The sequence below is a fragment of the Melanerpes formicivorus genome, unplaced genomic scaffold (assembly GCF_026170545.1).
Source record: "Melanerpes formicivorus ecotype bairdi unplaced genomic scaffold, bMelFor1.0.p_v2 SCAF_67, whole genome shotgun sequence".
Taxonomy (NCBI): Eukaryota; Metazoa; Chordata; class Aves; order Piciformes; family Picidae; genus Melanerpes; species Melanerpes formicivorus.
This window is the reverse complement of record NW_027142419.1, coordinates 1,370,440-1,393,706: the sequence shown is the minus strand read 5'-3', so window position 1 is coordinate 1,393,706 and position 23,267 is coordinate 1,370,440. Positions and strand designations below refer to the sequence as shown.

At 61.5% G+C, this 23,267-nt stretch overlaps 1 protein-coding gene across 1 annotated transcript in view; it reads left to right on the top strand.

Annotated features, from left to right (window-relative positions):
* CROCC (ciliary rootlet coiled-coil, rootletin) overlaps positions 1 to 23,267 on the top strand; it is a 58,911-nt gene that overhangs the window by 16,070 nt on the left and 19,574 nt on the right. The window contains 15 exon segments of the mRNA XM_068162718.1: positions 314 to 410; positions 1,193 to 1,288; positions 1,997 to 2,047; positions 2,049 to 2,120; positions 3,835 to 4,034; positions 7,611 to 7,772; positions 8,643 to 8,787; positions 10,443 to 10,811; positions 11,477 to 11,670; positions 11,753 to 11,880; positions 14,385 to 14,548; positions 18,007 to 18,108; positions 18,190 to 18,324; positions 21,006 to 21,137; positions 22,113 to 22,330. Coding sequence (XP_068018819.1) covers positions 314 to 410; positions 1,193 to 1,288; positions 1,997 to 2,047; positions 2,049 to 2,120; positions 3,835 to 4,034; positions 7,611 to 7,772; positions 8,643 to 8,787; positions 10,443 to 10,811; positions 11,477 to 11,670; positions 11,753 to 11,880; positions 14,385 to 14,548; positions 18,007 to 18,108; positions 18,190 to 18,324; positions 21,006 to 21,137; positions 22,113 to 22,330 — 2,265 coding nt within the window.

Here is a 23,267-nt window from a genome sequence, read left to right as displayed (position 1 = left end):
TCAGGGTCTTTCTCTGCTGGGCAGTTTCCAGCCCCTCTGCCCCCAGCCTGGAGCCTTCATGGGGTTGTTGTGACCCAGGAGCAGGACCCAGCCCTTGCCCTTGTTGAACCTCATCCCACTGGCCTTGGCTCATGGATCCAGCCTGGCCAGGGCCCTCTGCAGAGACTGCAAGGCTCCAGCAGGTCAAGAGTCCCTCCCAGCTTGGTGTCATCTGCAGAGTGACCGAGGGGGCCCTTGCCCAGATCTTTGATGAAGGTCTCAGAGATCCCAGAGGGTCACAGGGGCCCTGCTGCTGCCTGGTGTCTTGCTGCAGGTTGGCAGAGCTGGTGGTGGCCCTGGAGCGGCTGCGGGGTGAGGATGAGGAGAAGGAGCGGACGGTGGAGACGCTGAGGCTGCAGCTGCAGCAGCTGGTGAGGGCTGGGGGGCAGTGGGTGCTGAGGTTGGGCATGCTGGGGCACAAAGCATGGTGAGCTGCATGCAGCTCAGGAGCCACAGCAGGGCAGGGGGCATGCCAAGCTGCAACACAGCCTGCATGCCAGGGCACAATGCATGCTGAGCTGCAATACATGCTTCATGGCAGGGCAGCATGCCATGCATGCCAAGTTGCAACACACTGCATGCCAGGGCAGGATGCATGTCCAGCTACACCACACAGGGCATGCCAGGGCAGGATGCATGCCAAGCTGCAATGCACATTAGGGCATGGTGCCTCTCATGTAACAATGCTGAATGCACATTGAGGTGTGCTGCATGCCAAACAGCACCAAGCCACAATGCATCAAGCCTTTAGGGGCATGCTGCAGGCCAGTGTGCCACATATGCTGCATGCCAGGGCACAATGCACACCAGGGCACAAGGTATGCCGAGCCACAGCCCCTGGTGTGTGTGAGGGCATGCTGCATGCCACACTGCGATGCACCCTGCACACCAGAGCACGATGTGTACCAAGCTGCCATGCAAGCTGCATGCCAGGGTGTGATGCATGCTGCATGCCAGGGCGTGATGCATGCTGCACAGTGCCTGGGTCATGCCAGGCTGCAGTAAGCACCAGGCTGCGTTGCATGGTGCATGCCAAGGTGTGATGCAAGGACAGGCTGTGCTGCATGCTGCGTGCCAGGCTGTGATGCACATCAGGGCACGATGCCCAGCATGCCCCAGCCGTGCCCAGCGCTGCCCTGGGCTTGGTTTGCAGGAGGCCTCACGTGCCCAGGACCCAGCACCGGCTGAGGTGAAGGCTCTGCGCTCGGAGCTGGAGCTGCTGCGTCAGACGCTGCAGGACATCACCCAGGTGCTGGGGGCTCCCCGGTGTCCCCAACCTCTGCCCAGTGCCCCCATCCCTCCCATGGTGTCCCCATCCCCTCCCCGGTGTCCCCAGCCTCTGCCCAGTGCCCCCATCCCTCCCATGGTGTCCCCATCCCCTCCCCGGTGTCCCCAACCTCTGCCCAGTGTCCCCAGCCCCTCCCCGGTGTCCCCAGCCCCTCCCCAGTGTCCCCAACCTCTGCCCAGTGTCCCCAGCCCCTCCCCATTGTCCCCATTCCCTCCCTGGTGTCCCCATGCCCTCCCCGGTGTCCCCAGCCCCTCCCCGGTGTCCCCAGCCCCTGCCTGTTGTCCCCATCCCCTCCCCGGTGTCCCCATCCCCTCCCTGGTGTCCCCATCCCCTCCCTGGTGTCCCCAACCTCTGCCCAGTGTCCCCAACCTCTGCCCAGTGTCCCCATCCCCTCCCTGGTGTCCCCAACCTCTGCCCAGTGTCCCCAACCTCTGCCCAGTGTCCCCATCCCCTCCCTGGTGTCCCCAACCTCTGCCCAGTGTCCCCATCCCCTCCCCATTCTCCCTATCCCCTCCCTGGTGTCCCCATTCCCTCCCCGGTGTCCCAACCTCTGCCCAGTGTCCCCAGCCCCTCCCCGGTGTCCCCAGCCCCTCCCCATGCCGCAGGTTCCCCCCTGCAGACCCAAACTCTCACCTCAGTGACCGAGGGTCTCTCCCTGTCCCCTCGCAGGCAGTGCTGGCTGAGGACCCTGAGCACCCTCCCTCAGGGTCCCCTCCGTGTCCCCCCCCCATCCCCTCAGCACAGCATCGCTGCCATCCACGCTGCCCTGCGCCGCTGCCGCCTCCAGCTGCAGGTGAGCGGCAGGGGGCTGCAGGGGGAGGTGCTGCACCCCGGGTGGGTTGCAGGGTGGCTCCACAGGAGAGCTCAGAGGGTTATCAGCAGTGGCACAGAGTCAGCTTGGAGGCCTGTGGCCAGTGGTGTTCACAGGGTGCTAGGGGCTGGAAGGGACCTCCAGAGATCCTCGAGTCCAACCCCCTGCCAGAGCAGGAGCAGAGAACCCAGCACAGGTCACACAGGAACACATCCAGATGGGGCTGGGAATGCTCCAGGGAAGGAGACTCCACAACCTCTCTGGGCAGCCTGTTCCAGGCCTCTGGGATCCTCACAGTGCAGAAGTTCCTCCTCATAGTGAGGTGGAACCTCCTGTGCTGGAGTTTGCATCCACTGCCCCTTGTCCTGTCACAAGGAGCAACTGAGCAGAGCCTGGCCCTGTCCCCTCCTTCCTGACTCCCAGCCCTCAGCTATTGATAGACACTGATCAAATCCCCTCTCAGTCTTCTCCTCTCCAGACTAAGCACCCCCAGGGCTCTCAGCCTCTCCTCCCCAGGCAGTGCTGCAGTCCCTTCAGCATCCTTGTAGCCTCCCTTGGACTCTCTCCAGCAGCTCCCTGTCCCTCCTGAGCTGGGGAGCCCAGAGCTGGCTGCAACATTCCAGCTGTGGCTTCAGCAGGGCAGAGTAGAGGTGGGGGGAGAACCTCCCTGGATCTGCTGGCCACACTCCCCAGTTCTCCAGGAATCAGCACTGGGGCCAGTTTTGTTCATTATCTTTATCAATGACCTGGCTGAGAGGATTGGGAGCACCTTCAGTAGGTTTATTGATGATCCCAAACTGGGGGGTGGCTGACACCCCTCAGGCTGTGCTGCCATCCAACATGGCCTGGACAGGCTGAGAGTTGGCTGCAGGCAAACCTCATGGAGTTCAGTAAGGACCAGTGCAGGGTCCTGCATCTGGGGAGGAACAACAGCAGGCACCAGGGCAGGTTAGAGGCTGCCCTGCTGGAGAGCAGCTCCATGGAGAAAGACCTTGGGGTGCTGGTGGGCAGCAAGGTCTGCCTGGGACAGCAATGTGCCCTGGGGGCCGAGAGAGGCAATGGAGGCCTGGGGTGCAGCAAGAGGAGTGTGGCCAGCAGGGCTGGGGAGGTTCTTGTACCTCTCTACTCTGCCCTGCTGAGACCACAGCTGCAATCCTGTGTCCAGCTCTGTGCTCCCCAGTTCAAGAGAGGCAGAGACCTGCTGGAGAGAGTCCATGAGGATGACTTGGGGACTTGAGCATCTGCCCTGTGAGGAGAGACTGAGAGCCCTGGGGCTGTTGAGTCTGGAGAGGAGAAGGCTGAGAGGGATCTGATCAATGGCTTATCGATATCTGAGGGGTGGGTGCCAAGAGGAGGGGGCCAAGCTCTTTTGGGTGGTGCACAGCAATCAGCTAAGGAACACCAGGGTCAAACTTGAACATAGAAGATGTCAGCTCACCATGAGGAGGAACTTCTTTCCAGTGAGGGTCCCAGAGCCCTGGAGCAGGCTGCCCAGGGGGGTTGTGGAGTCTCCTGCTCTGGAGCCTTTCAACCCCCTCCTGGATGCACTCCTGTGTGAGCTGCTCTGGGTGACCCTGCTCTGGCAGGGGGCTTGGACTGGCTGATCTCTGGAGGCCCTTTCCACTCCCTCGTGTACTGTGAGACTGTGATGATGATGATGATGATGAAGGCTGATCCCACCTCGTACCTCACCCAGGATGCCTGGAGCCAGGCAGATGCCAGCCGGGAGCTGGCCGAGGGCCTCCAGCGGGAGCTTGGGGAGAGCAAGCAGCAGCTGGGGACCCTGGAGCGGAGGCTGCAGGAGCTCAGCGCCGAGGCCGAAGGCTGCCGGCGGGCGCAGGATGAGGCCCTGTGCGAGGTGGCTCAGCTGCGGGTGGAGGCTGAGGGCCTGCGCAGGTACCCGGTGCCTGTCCTCCTGTCTGTCCTCAGCTCTGTCTGTCCCTGAGGGGCTGCCCCTGCATCCCCCTGTCTGTCTGTGCTCATCCTTGTGTCCATCTTTCCCTCCCCATCTTTGCCTCCCCATCTGTCCCTCTGCATCCTGACCTGTCTGTCTGTCCATACCTCTGTATCCCTGCACATCCAATTCCCTGTATCCTGGCCACTCTGTCCCTCCTTTCCCTCCATCCTTTCCCTCCATCCTTTCCCTCCATCCTTCCCTCCATCCTTTCCCCCTATCCTTCCCCTCCATCCTTCCCCTCCATCCTTTCCTCCATCCTTTCCCTCCATCCTTCCCTCCATCCTTCCCTCCATCCTTTCCCTCCATCCTTCCCTCCATCCTTCCCCTCCATCCTTTCCCTCCATCCTTTCCCTCCATCCTTCCCTCCATCCTTTCCCCCTATCCTTCCCCTCCATCCTTCCCCTCCATCCTTCCCTCCATCCTTTCCTCCATCCTTTCCTCCATCCTTTCCTCCATCCTTCCCTCCATCCTTCCCTCCATCCTTCCCTCCATCCTTTCCTCCATCCTTCCCCTCCATCCTTTCCTCCATCCTTCCCTCCATCCTTCCCTCCATCCTTTCCCTCCATCCTTTCCCTCCATCCTTTCCCTCCATCCTTCCCTCCATCCTTCCCCTCCATCCTTCCCCTCCATCCTTCCCCTCCATCCTTCCCCTCCATCCTTCCCCTCCATCCTTCCCTCCATCCTTTCCTCCATCCTTTCCCTCCATCCTTTCCCTCCATCCTTCCCTCCATCCTTCCCTCCATCCTTTCCCTCCATCCTTCCCTCCATCCTTTCCCTCCATCCTTCCCTCCATCCTTCCCTCCATCCTTTCCCTCCATCCTTCCCTCCATCCTTCCCTCCATCCTTCCCTCCATCCTTTCCCTCCATCCTTTCCCTCCATCCTTTCCCTCCATCCTTTCCCTCCATCCTTCCCTCCATCCTTCCCTCCATCCTTCCCTCCATCCTTCCCTCCATCCTTCCCTCATCCTTTCCCTCCACCCTTTTCCTCCACCCTTTTCCTCCATCCTTTCCTCCATCCTTTCCTCCATCCTTTCCCTCCATCCTTTCCTCCATCCTTCCCCTCCATCCTTTCCCTCCATCCTTTCATAGTTTCATAGTTTCATAGTTTCATAGTTTCATTCAGGGTTGGAAGGGACCACAAGGATCATCTAGTTCCAACCCCCCTGCCATGGGCAGGGACACCCCACACTAGATCAGGCTGGACAGAGCCTCATCCAGCCTGCTCTTAAACACCCCCAGGGACGGGGCCTCGACCACCTCCCTGCACAACCCATTCCAGGGTTTCACCACTCTCATGGTGAAGAACCTCCTCCTCACATCCAGCCTGAATCTCCCCACCTCCAGCTTCATTCCATTCCCCCTAGTCCTATCACTACCTGAGATCCTGAGAAGTCCTTCCCCAGCCTTCCTGTAGCCTCCTTCAGATACTGGAAGGCGACAATTAGGTCACCTCGGAGCCTTCTCTTCTGCAGACTGAACAGCCCCAACTCCTTCAGTCTGTCCTCACAGGAGAGCAGCTCCAGCCCTCTGATCGTCCTCGTGGCCCTTCTCTGGACACGTTCCAGCACCTCCACATCCCTCTTGTAATAGGGGCTCCAGAACTGGACACAGTACTCCAGGTGGGGTCTCACCAGGGCTGAGTAGAGGGGGAGGATCACCTCCCTCGACCTGCTAGCCACACTTCTCCTGATGCAGCCCAGGATCTGATTGGCTTTGCGGGCTGCAAGTGCACACTGAGAGCTCATGTTGAGCTTTTTGTCCACCAGCACCCCCAAGGCTCTCTCCTCAGGGCTATCCTCCAGCCAGTCACTGCCTAGCCTGTATTTGTGCCTGGGATTGCCTCGACCCAGATGCAGGACCCTGCACTTGCTCTTATTGAACTTCATGAGGTTGGCCTGTGCCCACCTCTCCAGCCTGTCAAGGTCCCTCTGGATGGCCTCCCTTCCCTCCAGCATGTCTGCTGCACCACACAGCTTGGTGTCATCAGCAAACTTGCTGAGGGTGCACTCAATGCCACTGTCCATGTCCCCCACAAAGATGTTGAATAAGATAGGTCCCAGGACTGATCCCTGAGGGACTCCACTTGTCACTGGCCTCCACTGGGACATGGAGCCATTGACAGCCACTCTTTGGGTGCGGCCATCAAGCCAGTTCCTTATCCATCTAGTGGTCCACCCATCAAACCCATGTGTCACCAGTTTGGAGACCAGGATGTGGTGTGGGACAGTGTCGAAGGCTTTGCTCAGGTCCAGGTAAACGACATCAGTTGCTCGCCCCTCATCTATTAATTTTGTCACCTGCTCATAGAAGGCCACCAGGTTGGTCAGGCAGGATTTGCCCTTGGCAAAGCCATGCTGACTGTTCCCAATAAACATCCTTTTCCTCCATCCTTCCCTCCATCCTTCCCCTCCATCCTTCCCCTCCATCCTTCCCTCCATCCTTCCCCTCCATCCTTTCCTCCATCCTTTCCTCCATCCTTTCTTCCTTCCTTCCCCTCCATCCTTCCCCTCCATCCTTCCCTCCATCCTTCCCCTCCATCCTTCCCTCCATCCTTTCCCTCCATCCTTCCCCTCCATCCTTTCCTCCATCCTTTCCCTCCATCCCTTCCCTCCATCCTTCCCCTCCATCCTTTCCTCCATCCTTCCCCTCCATCCTTTCCTCCATCCTTTCCTCCATCCTTTCCCTCCATCCTTTCCCTCCCTCCTTTCCCTCCCTCCTTTCCTCCATCCTTCCCTCCATCCTTTCCCTCCATCCTTTCCTCCATCCTTCCCCTCCATCCTTTCCTCCATCCTTCCCCTCCATCCTTTCCTCCATCCTTTCCTCCATCCTTTCCTCCATCCTTTCCCTCCATCCTTCCCCTCCATCCTTTCCTCCATCCTTTCCTCCATCCTTTCCCTCCATCCTTCCCCTCCATCCTTCCCCTCCATCCTTCCCCTCCATCCTTCCCTCCATCCTTCCCCTCCATCCTTTCCTCCATCCTTTCCTCCATCCTTTCCTCCATCCTTTTCCTCCATCCTTCCCCTCCATCCTTCCCTCCATCCTTCCCCTCCATCCTTTCCTCCATCCTTTCCTCCATCCTTTTCCTCCATCCTTCCCCTCCATCCTTCCCCTCCATCCTTTCCTCCATCCTTTCCTCCATCCTTCCCCTCCATCCTTTCCTCCATCCTTTCCTCCATCCTTTTCCTCCATCCTTTCCCTCCATCCTTTCCCTCCATCCTTCCCCTCCATCCTTCCCCTCCATCCTTCCCCTCCATCCTTCCCCTCCATCCTTTCCTCCATCCTTCCCCTCCATCCTTCCCTCCATCCTTTCCTCCATCCTTTCCTCCATCCTTTCCTCCATCCTTCCCCTCCATCCTTCCCTCCATCCTTCCCCTCCATCCTTCCCCTCCATCCTTTCCTCCATCCTTCCCCTCCATCCTTTCCCTCCATCCTTCCCTCCACCCACCTACCCATCCACCCACCCATCCACATCCATCTGTCTGTCCACCCACCGTGTCCGTCCCTGTGTCCGGCAGGGAGCAGCTGCGGGCGGAGGCGGCGCTGGCAGCGGAGCAGCAGCGTGCAGGTGCCCTGCAGCAGGAGCGGGCACAGCTGCAGCGCCAGGGCGAGGGGCTGGAGGATGCCTGCGCCGAGGCCGCCCGCAACGCCGAGGCCACCCGCCAGCAGCTGCAGCACAGGTGGGTGCTGCATGGAGGTGGTGGGTGCTGCATGGTGATAATGGGTGCTGCATGGAGGTGGTGGGTGCTGCATGGTGATAATGAGTGCTGCATGGAGGTGGTGGGTGCTGCATGGCAATGGTGGGTGCTGCATGGTGGTGGTAGGTGCTGCATGGAGGTGGTGGGTGCTGCATGGCAGTGGTGGGTGCTGCATGGAGGTGGTGAGTGCTGCATGGTGATAATGAATGCTGCATGGTGGTGGTGGGTGCTGCATGGCAGTGGTGGGTGCTGCATGGTGGTGGTGGGTGCTGCATGGAGGTGGTGGGTGCTGCAAGGTGATAATGAGTGCTGCATGGTGGTGGTGGGTGCTGCATAGCAATGGTGGGTGCTGCAGCATCCCCCTCCCCAACTAGGTGCTGCCAAATCCCGGTGGGACCCCTGCAACCTGCCCCCCAAATCTAAGTGCTGCCACCTTGCCCACTCCTAAACTGGGTGCTGCCACCTTGCCCACTCCTAAACTGGGTGCTGCACCCCCTTCAGCTGGGTGCTGCACTCCCTTCAGCTGGGTGCTGCACCTTCCCACCGAGTGGGTGCTGCAAAACATCAGTGAGTGCTGCCACCTCTCCCCCTTCCCAATTGGGGTGTTGCAACTTCCCCCCCCACCCAAATGGATCTCCTGAAGCCTCCCTGTAAGGTGGGTGCTGCAGGACCCCCTCCCCAGTGGGTGCTGCCACCTTGGCCCCTCCAGGAGGGTGCTGCAAGATCCCCGAGCAGGTGGGGTGCAAAACTTCTGGGGGTGCTGCCACCTCCCAAGTGGGTGCCACAAAACAGGGGGTGCTGTGGTGCCCCTTTGAGTGGGTGCTGACCCCCCCCATGCCTTGGGTGCCCCAGCCAGCAGCAGGTGGAGGAGCTGGAGGCGCAGAGGGCTGCGGCGCAGCAGGAGCTGCTGGAGGCGCGGGAGGCGCTGAGCAGGGCGGCGCTGGAGGCCGAGGTGGCTCGGGGGGAGCAGGAGGCTCTGGCTGAGGCGCTGGCAAAGGTGGGTCCCCAGGACTACTCCCAACCCCCTTGCACCCCTACGCAGTGGATGCACCCCCAGTGCAGTGGGTACAGCCTCCCTCCCATGCATCAGGCTTTGTCCCCTCTGCAGAGGCTGTCACCTCTCCCAGTCAGTGCCTGCAACCCCTAAGCAACAGGCACAGCTCATGCAGCAAGTGCAGCTCCCCAGCAGTGGGTGCATCCCCATGCAGCAGGTGCAACCCCTCAGTAACACTCAGCTCCTGCAGTGGGTGCAACTCTGACACACCAGGCTCACCCCATGCAGTAGTGCAACTCTGACACACCAGGCTCACCCCATGCTGTAGTGCAACTCTGACACACCAGGCTCACCCCATGCAGTGGTGCAACTCTGACACACCAGGCTCACTCCATGCAGTGGGTGCAACTCTGACACACCAGGCTCACTCCATGCAGTGGTGCAACTCTGACACACCAGGCTCACCCCATGCAGTGGTGCAACTCTGACACACCAGGCTCACCCCATGCAGTGGTGCAACTCTGACACACCAGGCTCACCCCATGCAGTGGGTGCAACTCTGACACACCAGGCTCCCCCCATGCAGTGGTGCAACTCTGACACACCAGGCTCACCCCATGCAGTGGTGCAACTCTGACACACCAGGCTCACCGCATGCAGTGGTGCAACTCTGACACACCAGGCTCACCCCACATGCAGTAGTGCAACTCTGACACACCAGGCTCACCCCATGCAGTGGGTGGAACTCTGACACACCAGGCTCACCCCATGCAGTGGTGCAACTCTGACACACCAGGCTCACCCCATGCAGTGGTGCAACTCGACACACCAAGCTCACCCCATGCAGTGGTGCAACTCTGACACACCAGGCTCACCCCATGCAGTGGGTGCAACTCCCAAGAAGCAGATAGAACCCCTGCAGCATCCCCTAAGCAACAGGTGTGGTCCCTGCATCAGGTGCAGCCTTCCAGCAGCAGGTGCATTCCCCTGCAGTGAGTGCAGTCCCTAAGCACCAGGCTCATCCCATGCAGTGGGTGCAACTCCTAAGCAGCAAGTGCATCCCCTAAGCAACAGGCATAGCTCCAGCAGCAGGTGCATCCCCCTGCAGTGAGTGCAGTCCCTAAGCACCAGGCTCATCCCATGCAGTGGGTGCAACTCCTAAGCAGCAAGTGCATCCCCTAAGCAACAGGCATAGCTCCAGCAGCAGGTGCATCCCCCTGCAGTGAGTGCAGTCCCTAAGCACCAGGCTCATCCCATGCAGTGGGTGCAACTCCTAAGCAACAAGTGTGGCCCCTGCATCAGGTGCAGCCTTCCAGCAGCAGGTGCATCCCCCCTGCAGAAGATGCAACCCCTAAGCACCAGGCTCATCCCATACAGTGGGTGCAACTCCTAGGCAGCAGATACAACCCCTGCAGCAGATGCATCCCCTAAGCAACAAGTGTGGCCCCTGCATCAGGTGCAGCCTTCCAGCAGCAGGTGCATCCCCCTGCAGTGAGTGCAGCCCTAAGCACCAGGCTCATCTCCTGCAGTGGATGCAACTCCCAAGCAGCAGCTGCATCCCCTAAGCAACAGGTGTGGCCCCTGCAGCGGGTGCAACCCCTCAGCAGCAGGCTGAGCGGGCGCTGCAGGGTGCCCCAGGGCTGCGATCCCCCCGGCAGGCGCAGGGGAGCTGCGGGGAGCTGGCGGCGGCGCAGAGGGCGGCGGCGGCCGAGGAGGGTCGGCTGCGGGACGCCCTGGCCAAGACCAGCGAGCTGGCGGCAGGGCTGGCCCGGGACAAGGCGGAGCTGAGCCGCAGCCTGGCGCGGCTGGAGGAGGAGCGGGAGCGCGGCCGCGGCCGCACACGGCAGCTGCTGCAGGAGCTGGGCCGGCTCCGGGCGTGCCTGGAGCGGGGCCGCGGCCGCGGCGCTGCGGAGCTGCAGGGGCTGGAGAGGGCTCGCAGGGCGGCCGAGGAGGGCAGGCAGGGGCTGCGCGCAGAGCTGCGGGAGCTGCACGGCCAGCACCAGCGCCTGCGCCAGCACCTGCGGCAGGTGAGGCTGGGGGCGCCACTGGGAGCCGTGGGGGGACTGGGAGGGTGTCAGGTGTAATTGAGAGGGAGCATGTGGCAACTGGGAACGATGGGGAGGGAATATGGGGTAACTGGGAAAGGGTATGGGAGAGCTGGGAGGAGTGGGGAAGGGGCTGTGGGGTAACTGGGAAGGGGCATGGGACAAGAGGAAGGAGTGGGGTGCAGGTGTGAGGTAACTGGGAGGGATTGGGAGGGTTCCAGGTGTAACAGAGAAAGGGCAGAGGGCAGCTGGGATGGATGGGGAGAGTGGCATGGATAACTGGGAGGGGGCCACAGGGTAACTGGGATGGGGCCACAGGGTAACTGGAAGGACTGTGGAAGCTGCATGGGGAGACTGGGGGGGATGGGGAGCAGGTGCAGGGGTGCTGGGGGGGATGGGGAGCACATGGAGGGGAGCTGAGGGCTGCAATGGGGAGCTGGGGGTGCTGGGGAGCAGGTGCAGGGGTGCTGGGGGGGATGGGGAGCAGGTGCTAGGGTGCTGGGGAGGATGGGGAGCACATGCAGGGGAGCTGGGGGTGCTGGGGAGCACATGGAGGGGAGCTGAGGGCTGCACTGGGGAGCTGGGAGGACTGGCAGGCACAGGGGGTCGCTGGGGGTGCCGGGTGCCAGGCGGCTGGGTGCCGGCAGGCGGTGCAGGAGCAGGACGCGGCGGGCGAGGCGCTGGAGCAGGCGCGGGCGGAGCAGGAGCGGCTGCGGGGGGAGCTGCAGCGGCTGAGCAGTGCCCGCCAGGGGCTGGCCAGGGAAGGTGCCAGCCTGGCCGTCCAGCTCGCCGCCGCCCAGCGCCACGGCCAGGACCAGGCCCAGGAGGTGGCCACGCTCAGGTGGGTGCCGCTGGGGCCGTGAGGAGGTCGTCCCCACCCCGCAGCCCCCGGGGTTGGCAGCGTGCTCGGTGGTGTCCTGCAGGTCGGAGAAGGAGGGCCTGGAGGGCAGCATCTTCCAGCTGCAGCAGCAGGTGGCCCAGCTCGATGCCCGCAACCGGCAGCTGGAGGCTGAGGGCCAGAGCCAGCTTCAGGCCAAGGAGGCGCTGGAGGGTGAGGGGTCCCCAGCCCTGCTCTGTCTCCAGTACCCCAACTGGCCCCTCAGCCAGACCCAGCCAGCCTTGGACCTCCCTAGCACCATCCCAGATGTCTTCATCTTCTTTCTCATCCTCATCCTTATCCTTGTCCCCATCTTTGTACTGAGCTCTATCACTGTCTCTGTTCTACTGCCCATCCATCCCCAGCTTCATCTCCCATCCTCATCCCTATTCGTCCTCTTCCTTATCCATCTCACATTGTCATCTCTATCTGTCCCCATCTTCATCATCTCCATCTTCATCTCCATCTTCATCTCCATCTTCATCTCCATCCATCCCCATTTTCATCATCATCCTTGTTCTCATCCCCATCTACATCCTTATCCCTGTTCATCTTCATCCCCATCAATTCCCATTTTCATCCTCACCCCCATCCACCTTCTGAACCAAACCCATCCATCCATCCTTATCTTCATCCCCATCCTCTTCTTCCCCCTTATCCTGATCCCCATCAATCCCATTTCATCCTCATTGCTCCCTTCTCATCCCTATCTTCATCCTCATCCAGCTTGACCACCCTCATTCCTTTCCCTCCCCATCATCCTCACGCATCTTCATCCTCATTCCCATCCACCCATCCCCATCCTATCTTCATTCCCATCTCCATTCTCATCCATCCTCATCCTCATCCCCACCCATGGCCGACTAGACCATGACAAACCCTCTTCCATCCCCAACTTCCCCCTGCCTCCCCACTCCTGTCGCTTCACCACCTCCCTGCTGCTGGCTGGGGGATCCCCATTGGTGGGTGTGGGATCCCTGTTGCTGGGTGGTAGATCCCTGTTGCTGGCTGGGAGATCCCTGTTGCTGGATGTTAAGTGGAGGATCCCTGGTGGTGGGTGGTGGTGGATCCCCATTATTGGGTGGTAGATCCCTGTTGCTGGCTGGGGGATCCCTGTTGCTGGCTGGGGGATCCCCATTGTTGGGTGTGGGATCCCTGTTGCTGGGTGGTGGATCCCCATTGTTAAGAGGAGGATCCCTGCTGCTGGGTGGTGGTGGATCCCCGTTACTGGGTGGGAGATCCCTTCTGATGGGTGCTGGATCCCTACTGCTGAGTGGTGAAGCTGCATTGTTGGCTGGAGGATCCCTGCTGCTGGGTGGTCGATCCCTATTGTTGGGTGGTGGATCCCTGCTGCTGAATGGTGAATCACCATTGTTGGGTGATGGATCCTGATGGTTAGGTGGAGGATCCCTGCTGGTGGGTGTTGGCTCCCTGTTGCTGAGTGTTGGGTTCCCATTATTGAATAGTAGATCCCTCCTGCTGGGTGCTGGATCCCTCCTGCTGGGTGCTGGACCCCACTCTGTGGTGGATTCCTGCTGCTGGGTCGGGGATCCCCATTGTTGTGTCATGGATCCCTGCTGCTGGGTGGTGGATCCCTGCTGCCGAGTGATCAATTCCCATTATTGGGTGGGGGATCCCTTCTGCTGGGTGCTGGATCCCTCCTGCTGGGTACTAGATCCCTATTGTTGTGTAGTGGATCCCTGCTGCTGAATGTTCAATCCCCATTGTTAGGTGGGGGATCCTGATTGTTGTGTGGTGGATCCCTGCTGCTAGGTGCTGGACCCTAATTGTTGGCTGGTGGATCCTTATGGCTGGGCGGTGGATCCCCATTGTTGGTTGACAGATCCCTGCTGCTGAGTGTTGGATCCCATTGTTGTGTGGTGGATCCTTACAGCTGGGTGGTGGATCCCCATTATTGGTTAGCAGATCCCTGCTGCTGGGTGCTAGATCCCCATTGTTGGGTGCTGGATCTGTGGATCCCTATTGTTGAATGGTGGATCCCCTTTGTCAGCTGGTGGATCCCTGCTGCTGGGTGTTGGATCCCCATTGTTGGGTGCTGGATCCCCATTGTTGGGTGGTGGATCCCTGCTGCTGGGTGGTGGATCCCTGCTGCTGGGTGTTGGATCCCCATTGTTGGCTGGTGAATCCCTGCTGCTGGGTGGTGGATCCCCACTGCTGGGTGTTGGATCCCCATTGTTGGGTGGTGGATCCCTGCTGCTGGGTGTTGGATCCCCATTGTTGTGTGGTGGATCCTTACAGCTGGGTGGTAGATCCCCATTATTGGTTAGCAGATCCCTGCTGCTGGGTGCTAGATCCCCATTGTTGGGTGTTGGATCCCTGCTGCTGGGTGTTGGATCCCCATTGCTGCTGGGTGTTGGATCCCTGCTGCTGGGTGTTGGATCCCATTGTTGGGTGGTGGATCCCTGCTGCTGGGTGTTGGATCCCCATTGTTGGGTGGTGGATCCTTACAGCTGGGTGTTGGATCCCCATTGTTGGGTGGTGGATCCCTGCTGCTGGGTGCTGGATCCCCATTGTTGGATGCTGGATCCCCATTGTTGGGTGGTGGATCCCTGCTGCTGGGTGGTGGATCCCCGTTGTTGGGTGTTGGATCCCCATTGTTGGGCGCTGTCTCCCCGCTGCGGGGCGCTGTCTCCCCGCTGAGCTGTGTCCCCCCGCAGGGGAGCTGGCCGCGGCGCGGCAGCAGCAGGAGCGGGAGCGGCAGGGGGCGCTGCAGGCGCGGCGGCAGGCGGTGGCGGCGGCGGAGGCGGCGGCGGTGGCCGTGACCCTGCAGAGCGCCCGCGACAGCCACCGCCGGGAGCTGGGCAGCCTCCAGCGGCAGAAGGTGAGCGCTGGGCTGCCGGGGGCGGGGGGTCTTGGGGGGTACAGTGCTGAGGGCTGTGGCACGGTGGTGACCTTCGGAGCGCGGTGATGACCTGGGTGGGGGGCGCAGTGTGGGGTCTGGGGTGCAGTGGTGGCTTTGGGTCATGGTGCTGAATCCAAGGGAGGCTCCAAGGATGCTGAAGGGACTGCAGCACTGCCTGGGGAGGAGAGGCTGAGAGCCCTGGGGGTGCTTAGTCTGGAGAGGAGAAGGCTGAGAGGGGATTTGATCAGTGTCTATCAATAGCTGAGGGCTGGGGGTCAGGAGGGAGGGGACAGGGACAGGCTCTGCTCAGCTGCACCCTGGGACAGGACAAGGGGCAGTGGATATAAACTCCAGCACAGGAGGTTCCACCTCACCATGAGGAGGAACTTCTGCACTGTGAGGCTCCCAGAGCCCTGGAGCAGGCTGCCCAGAGAGGTTGTGGAGTCTCCTCTGGAGCCTTCCCAGCCCCATCTGGATGTGTTCCTGTGTGACCTGTGCTGGATTCTCTGCTCCTGCTCTGGCAGGGGCTTGGACTGGACGACCTCTGGAGATCCTTTAGCATCCCTTAGCATCCTCTGAACCTGTGACAGGGCAACCATCCTTCATTTTTTGGGGGGCAGCACTGCTTTTGGCAGCAGGACTCTGACTTTTCTGGGGTGAAGGTCTGGTTTTGGGGGTGCAGTACTGAGTTTTGGGACTCGATGCTCTTTAATATCTTCATTGATGATCTGGAGGAGGGGATGGAGTCCATCAGCAGTGAATTTGCAGCTGACACCAAGCTGGGGGCAGGAGTTGATCTGCTGGAGGGTGGAGAGGCTCTGCAGAGGGACCTGGACAGGCTGAACAGAAGGGCAGAGGCCAAGGGCAGGAGATTGAACACATCCAAGTGCCAGGAGCTGCACTTTGGCCACAGCAACCCCAGGCAGAGCTACAGGCTGGGGGCAGAGTGGCTGAGAGCAGCCAGGCAGAGAGGGACCTGGGGGTGCTGATTGATAGCAGCTGAACATGAGCCAGCAGTGTGCCCAGGTGGCCAAGAAGGCCAAGGGCATCCTGGCCTGCATCAGGAAGAGTGTGGCCAGCAGGAGCAGAGAAGTCATTGTGCCCTGTGCTCAGCACTGCTTAGGCCACACCTGGAGTCCTGTGTCCAGTTCTGGGCTCCTCAGGTTAGGAAAGATCTTGAGGTGCTGGAGTTTTGGAACTCCTGTGCTGGTTTTTGGGGGGGTCTAATGCTGGTTTTTGGGGGGCTTCAGTGCTGGATTTTTGGGGTCTAATGCTGTTTTTTGGGGGGGTCCAGTGCTGCTTTTGGGGCTCCAATACTGATTTTTGGGGGTGCAGTGCTGATTTTGGGGCTCTGGTGCTGGTTTGGGGGGGGATCTAATGCTGATTTTTGGGGTTCCAGTGCTGATTTTTGGGCTCCAATGCTTATCTTTGGGGCTCCAGTTCTGATTTTGGGGCTCCAATGCTAATTTGGGGGCTCCAATGCCTATTTTGGGGGTTCTACTGCTCTTTTTGGGGGTCCAATGCTGCTTTTGGGGGTGCAATGCTGCTTTTGGGGGGTCTAATGCTGCTTTTTGGGGTCTAATGCTGGTTTTGGGAGGTCTCCTGCTGCTTTTTGGGGGCTCCAATGCTGATTTGGGGGCTGCAATGCTGATTTTGGGGGTCTAATGCTGGGGTTTGGGGGTCTAATGCTGCTTTTGGGGGCTCCAATGCTGCTTTTGGGGGGTCTAATGCTGCTTTTGGGGGGGTCTGATGCTGTTTTTTGGGGTCTAATGCTGGTTTTGGGGGTTCTACTGCTGGTTTCTGGGGGCTCCAGTGCTGCTTTTGGGGCTCCAGTGCTGATTTTTGGGGCTCCAGTGCTGCTTTTGGGGATCCAATGCTGCTTTTGGGGGGGTGCAATGCTGCCTTTTTTGGGGGTCTAATGCTGCTTTTTGGGGTCTAATGCTGGTTTTGGGAGCCTCCAGTGCTGACTTTGGGGTGCCAATGCTGATTTGGGGGGGTCTAATGCTGGTTTCTGGGGGCTCCAGTGCTGATTTTGGGGCTCCAGTGCTGATTTTGGGGGTCCAATGCTGGTTTCTGGGGCTCCAGTGTTGACTTTGTGGCTCCAGTTCTGATTTTGGGGGTCCAATGCTGATTTTTGGGGCTCCAGTGCTGCTTTTTGGGGCTCCAAAGCTGGTTTCTGGGGCTCCAGTGCTGACTTTGTGGCTCCAGTGCTGATTTTGGAAGGTCTACTGCTGGTTTTGGGGGCTCCAATGCTGGGGTTTGGGGGCTCCAATGCTGCTTTTGGGGCTCCAGTGCTGCTTTTTGGGGGTCTACTGCTAGTTTGGGGGGGCTCCCATGCTGCTTTTGGGGCTCCAGTGCTGCTTTTGGGGGCTCCAATGCTGCTTTTGGGGGGTGCGATGCTGCTTTTTTGGGGGTCTAATGCTGCTTTTTGGGGCCTAATGCTGGTTTTGGGGGGTCTACTGCTGGTTTTTTGGGGCTCCAATACTGGTTTTGGGGGCTCCAATGCTGCTTTTGGGGCTCCAGTGCTGCTTTTGGGGGTCCAATGCTGCTTTTGGGGGGTCTAATGCTGGTTTCTGGGGGCCTCCAGTGCTGACTTTGGGGCTCCAATGCTGATTTGGGGGTCTAATGCTGGTTTCTGGGGGCCTCCAGTGCTGCTTTTGGGGCTCCAGTGCTGATTTTGGGGGTCCAATGCTGATTTTTGGTGCTCCAATGCTGCTTTTTGGGGCTCCAATGCTGCTTTTTGGGGATCTAATGCTGATTTTTGGGGCTCCAGTGCTGGTTTTTGGGGGTCCAATGCTGGTTTCTGGGGCTCCAGTGCTGACTTTGTGGCTCCAGTGCTGATTTTGGGGGTCCAATGCTGATTTTGGGGCTGCAGTGCTGCTTTTTGGGGCTCCAATGCTGGGTTTTGGGGCTCCAGTGCTGATTTTGGAAGGTCTACTGCTGGTTTTGGGGGCTCCAATGCTGGGGTTTGGGGGCTCCAATGCTGCTTTTGGGGCTCCAGTGCTGCTTTTTGGGGGTCTACTGCTAATTTGGGGGGGCTCCCATGCTGCTTTTGGGGCTCCAGTGCTGCTTTTGGGGGGTCTGATGCTGCTTTTGGGGGGTGCAATGCTCCTTTTTTTGAGGGTCTAATGCTGCTTTTTGGGGTCTAATGCTGGTTTTGGGGGCCTCCAGTGCTGACTTTGGGGCTCCAGTGCTGACTTTGGGGGCCTAATGCTGGTTTCTGGGGGCTCCAATGCTGCTTTTGGGGCTCCAATGCTGGTTTCTGGGGCTCCAGCGCTGACTTTGTGGCTCCAGTGCTGATTTTGGGCTCCAATGCTGGGTTTTGGGGGTCTACTGCTGGTTTGGGGGCTCCAGTGCTGATGTGGGGGCTCCAATGCTGCTTTTGGGGGGCTCCCATGCTGCTTTTGGGGCTCCAGTGGTGCTTTTGGGGGTGGCAGGAGGAGCTGGAGGCCGAGCGGGGCCGGCTGGCGCTGGAGCAGGAGGCGCTGGCGGCGGAGCTGGCGGCGCTGCGGCGGCAGCGGGAGAGCGAGAAGCAGCAGGTCGGTGTCCCCTCTGTCCCCTCCCTGGTCCCGGCTCTGCCGTGCCCCCAGCCCCCCCGGGCTGAGCCCTGTGCCCCCCAGGCCCTGGTGCTGCAGGAGGAGGAGCGAGAGGCCACGGCCCAGGCGCTGGCAGGGCTGCAGCGCAGCCTGGCCCAGGTCACGGCCGAGCTGGAGCAGCAGCGGCGAGAGGCTGCTGGGCACCAGGAGAAGGAGCAGGTGGGTGGTGAGGGGGTCTGGGGACCCCCCCCGGATAGCACAGAGTCCTTTGTGCCCCCACTGCAAACCCCTGTTCCTGGGTGCCCCCCAAGGCACCCCCACTGCTAAACCCTGTTCCTAGGTGCCCCCCCTGGCACCCCCACTGCTAACCCCTGTTCCTGGGTGTCCCCCCTGGCACCCCCACTGCAAACTCCTGTTCCTGGGTTCCCCCCATGGCACCCCCACTGTTTAACCCCTGTTCCTGGGTGCCCCCCCCGGCACCCCCACTGCAAACTCCTGTTCCTGGGTGTCCCCCATGCCCCCTCCCTCACTGCAAACTCCTGTTCCTGGGTCCCCCCCATGGCACCCCCACTGCTAAACCCTGTTCCTAGGTGTCCCCCCTGGCACCCCCACTGCAAACTCCTGTTCCTGGGTCCCCCCCATGGCACCCCCACTGCTAAACCCTGTTCCTAGGTGCCGCCCCTGGCACCCCCACTGCAAACTCCTGTTCCTAGGTGCCCCCCCTGGCACCCCCACTGCAAACTCCTGTTCCTGGGTCCCCCCCATGGCACCCCCACTGCTAAACCCTGTTCCTAGGTGTCCCCCCTGGCACCCCCACTGCAAACTCCTGTTCCTGGGTCCCCCCCATGGCACCCCCACTGCTAAACCCTGTTCCTAGGTGCCGCCCCTGGCACCCCCACTGCAAACTCCTGTTCCTAGGTGCCCCCCCTGGCACCCCCACTGCAAACTCCTGTTCCTGGGTGTCATTCAAGGCACCCCCACTGCTAAACCCTGTGCCTAGGTGCCCCCCCTGGCACCCCCACTGCTAACCCCTGTTCCTGGGTGTCCCCCCTGGCACCCCCACTGCTAAACCCTGTTCCTAGGTGTCCCCCCTGGCACCCCCACTGCAAACCCCTGTTCCTGGGTGCCCCACAAGGCACCCCCACTGCTAAACCCTGTTCCTAGGTGCCCCCCCTGGCACCCCCACTGCTAAACCCTGTTCCTAGGTGCCCCCCCTGGCACCCCCACTGCAAACTCCTGTTCCTGGGTGCCCCCCCTGACACCCCCACTGTTTAACCCCTGTTCCTGGGTGCCCCCCCTGGCACCCCCACTGCAAACTCCTGTTCCTGGGTGTCCCCCATGCCCCCTCCCTCACTGCAAACTCCTGTTCCTGGGTCCCCCCCATGGCACCCCCACTGCTAAACCCTGTTCCTAGGTGCCGCCCCTGGCACCCTCACTGCAAACTCCTGTTCCTGGGTGCCCCCCCATGGCACCCCCACTGCAAACTCCTGTTCCTGGGTGCCCCCCCATGGCACCCCCACTGTCTAACCCCTGTTCCTGAGTGTCCCCCCTGGCACCCCCACTGCTAACTCCTGTTCCTGGGTGCCCCCCATGGCACCCCCACTGCAAACTCCTGTTCCTGAGTGCCCCCCCTGGCACCCCCACTGCAAACTCCTGTTCCTGGGTGTCCCCCCTGGCACCCCCACTGCAAACTCCTGTTCCTGGGTGCCCCCTCTGGCACCCCCACTGTCTAACCCCTGTTCCTGGGTGTCCCCCCTGGCACCCCCTCACTGCTAACCCCTGTTCCTGGGTGCCCCCCCTGGCACCCCCACTGCTAACCCCTGTTCCTGGGTGCCCCCCCGGCACCCCCACTGCTAACCCCTGTTCCTGGGTGTCCCCCCTCGCACCCCCACTGCAAACCCCTGTTCCTGGGTGTCCCCCCTCGCACCCCCACTGCAAACTCCTGTTCCTGGGTGCCCCCCCTGGCACCCCCACTGCTAACCCCTGTTCCTGGGTGCCCCCCCCCGGCACCCCCACTGCAAACTCCTGTTCCTGGGTGTCCCCCCTGGCACCCCCACTGCAAACTCCTGTTCCTGGGTGTCCCCCATGGCACCCCCACTGTTTAACCCCTGTTCCTGGGTGCCCCCCCTGGCACCCCCACTGCTAACCCCTGTTCCTGGGTGCACCCCATGTGCTCTCCATTGCAAGGCTCCCCATGCAACCCCCCCCTGCAATCCCCAGTGCCTGAGGGCTCCTCCTGCCAGCTGCAAGCCCTCATGCCCAAGCATTCTCCCCCCTGGATGCTCAGATGTTCCCCATGATCCCCCCAGTTGCAACCCCCCATTCCTGGGTGCCCCCCATTACAATTCCCCCTTCATGGGCACCCCCCTCCATTACAAACCCCCCTTCCTGGGCACCCCTCTGTTGCAAGCCCCCATGCCCAGGGTATCACTCATCCCCCCCCCCCCCCCAGTTGCAAAGCTTTGCCTCTGGGTGTCCCCAGTGCTCCCTCCCCCTTGCAAACCCCCAAGCCTGAGCACCCCAACATTGCAATCCACTCCTGTGCCTGGGTGTCCCCCATGCCTGTCCCCCATTCTCAGACCCCCACTCCTGGGCCTTACCCCCACCCTGTCACTGCGAGCCCCCATGCTTGAGCACCCCCACTGCAACCCCCAAATCCTGAGGCCCCTTACAAGGCCCCCTCCCTGCACCCCCAGACTTGGAGCCCCATCCATTGGCTGCCCCTTCCTTGCCCCCCCCGGCTGCCAGCTGCCCTCTCCCTGCTGCAGGCTCAGGGCTGCTGAGGATGCTTGGGCACCAAAGCCATCATCCCCGTGCCTGCCCCATTCCCACTGCAACTCTCCACCCTTGGGACCCTCATCCTGCTCTGGGAGGGGGCTGAGGGTGCTGTGCCCCCCCAGAGCCTGGCAGCAGAGCTGTGCAGCCTGCGGCTGCAGGTGCAGGAGGCAGCAGCGGTGCAGGAGCAGGAGGCCAAGGCCCTGCGGGAGCAGGCTGCGGCGGCAGCCCAGCAGCGGGACAGTGCCCTGCGGGAGGTGAGTCCCTCCCCGGGTCCTTCTCAAGCCTCCCACATCCCTTCCCAGCCCCCAGATCTCTTCCTGCCCTCTTGCCACCCCTCCAGATCCCTTCCCACCCTGCTAGATCCCTCCCTAGCCCCCCTCAAATCCCTTCCCACCCTCCAGACCCTTTCCCACTCTTTAGATCCTTCCCCAGCCCCCCAAATCCCTTCCTAACCCCCAGATCCCTCCCCAGCTCCCCAAATCCCTTCTTAACCCCCAGATCCCACCCCACCAAATCCCATTCCACCCCCCAGCTCCCTCCCCAGTGCTCCAAATCCTTTCTAAACTCCCAGATCCCACCCCCAAAATCCCTTCCCACCCCCTAAATCCCTTCTCCGCCCCCCAAATTCATTCCCAAACCCTGGATCCCTTCCCACCCTGTAGATCCCTCCCCACTCCCCCAAATCCATTCCTAGCCACCCAGATCTCCTCCTGTCCCCCAAATCCTTCCCCTCCCTCTTTTCCAGCTCCCCAAATCCCTCCCCACCCATCCAGATCCCTCTGCATCCCCCCAAATCCTTCCCCATCTACCCAGATCCCTTTCCAGCCCCCCAAATCCCTCCCGACCCACCCAGATCCCTCCCCACTGCCCCAAATCCATTCCTAGCCACCCAGTTCCCCTCCTACCCCCCAAATCCCTCCCCACCCCCTTCTCCAGCTCCCCAAATCCCTCCCCACCCATCCCGGACCCTCTGCATCCCCCCAAATCCTTCCCCATCTACCCAGATCCCTTTCCAGCCCTCCAAATCCCTCCTGACCCACCCAGATCCCTCCCCACTCCTCCAGAGCTATTCCTAGCCACCCAGTTCCCCTCCTATCTGCCAAATCCCTCCCCACCCCCCTTCTCCAGCTCCCCAAATCCCTTCCCCCCCACCCCGCCCCCCCGCAGCCCGCCGCTGGCTGCCCGGCTCCAGCCGCCCTGCCCGGCTCCAGCCGCCGTGCCCGGCGCAGGCGGAGGCGGCTCGGGCGCAGCTGGCTGCGGGGCGCAGGGAGGTGCTGGAGGCGCAGCGGGAGGCCAGGCAGAGCCGGGACGGCTGGGAGGCGCAGCGGCGGCAGGCCCAGGAGGCAAGGAGGGCCCTGGGGGACGAGGCCAGGGAGAAGGAGACCCTGAGGCGCTCCAACGAGGAGCTGCGGGCGGCGCTGCGGCGAGCCGAGGGCCAACGCATCAGGTGAGGGGCAGGGGGCGGCTGCAGGGCAGAGCTGGTGCAGGGCGGGGGCTGCAGGTCTGGGGGTGCTGGAGGTCAGGGGATGCTGCAGGTCAGGGGTGCTGCAGGGTAGGGGGTTGCAGGTCTGGGGGTGCTGCAGGTAGGGGGGTGCAGGTCAGGGGAGTGCTGCAGTGCAGGGGTGGTACAGGGCAGAGGGGACTGGAGATCAGGGGATGCTGCAGGTCAGAGGTGGTGCAGGGCAGGGGATGCTGCAGGGCAGAGGTGGTGCAGGGCAGGGGATGCTGCAGGTCAGGGGTGGTGCAGGGCAGGAGTGCTGCAGGGCAGAGGTGGTGCAGGGCAGGGGATGCTGCAGGGCAGAGGTGGTACAGGGCAGGGGTACTGCAGGTCAGGGGTGGTGCAGGGCAGGAGTGCTGCAGGGCAGAGGTGGTGCAGGGCAGGGGATGCTGCAGGGCAGGGGTGCTGCAGGGCAGGGGTGCTGCAGGTCAGGGGTGGTGCAGGGCAGGGGTGCTGCAGGTAGGGGGGTGCAGGTCAGAGATGGTGCAGGGCAGGGGATGCTGCAGGGCAGAGGTGGTACAGGGCAGGGGTGCTGCAGGTCAGGGGTGGTACAGGGCAGGGGTGCTGCAGTTCAGAGGTGCTACATGTCAAGGGGGACTGGAGATCAGGGGGTGCTGCAGGTCAGAGGTGGTGCAGGTCAGGGGTGGTGCAGGGCAGGGGTGGTACAGGGCAGGGGGGACTGGAGATCAGGGGGTGCTGCAGGTCAGAGGTGGTGCAGGGCAGGGGATGCTGGAGGTCAGGGGGTGCTGCAGGTCAGGGGTGGTGCAGGGCAGGGGTGGTGCAGGGCAGGGGGGACTGGAGATCAGGGGTGCTGCAGGTAGGGGGTTGCTGGAAGTCAGAGGTGGTGCAGGGCAGGGGATGCTGGAGATCAGGGGTGCTGCAGGGC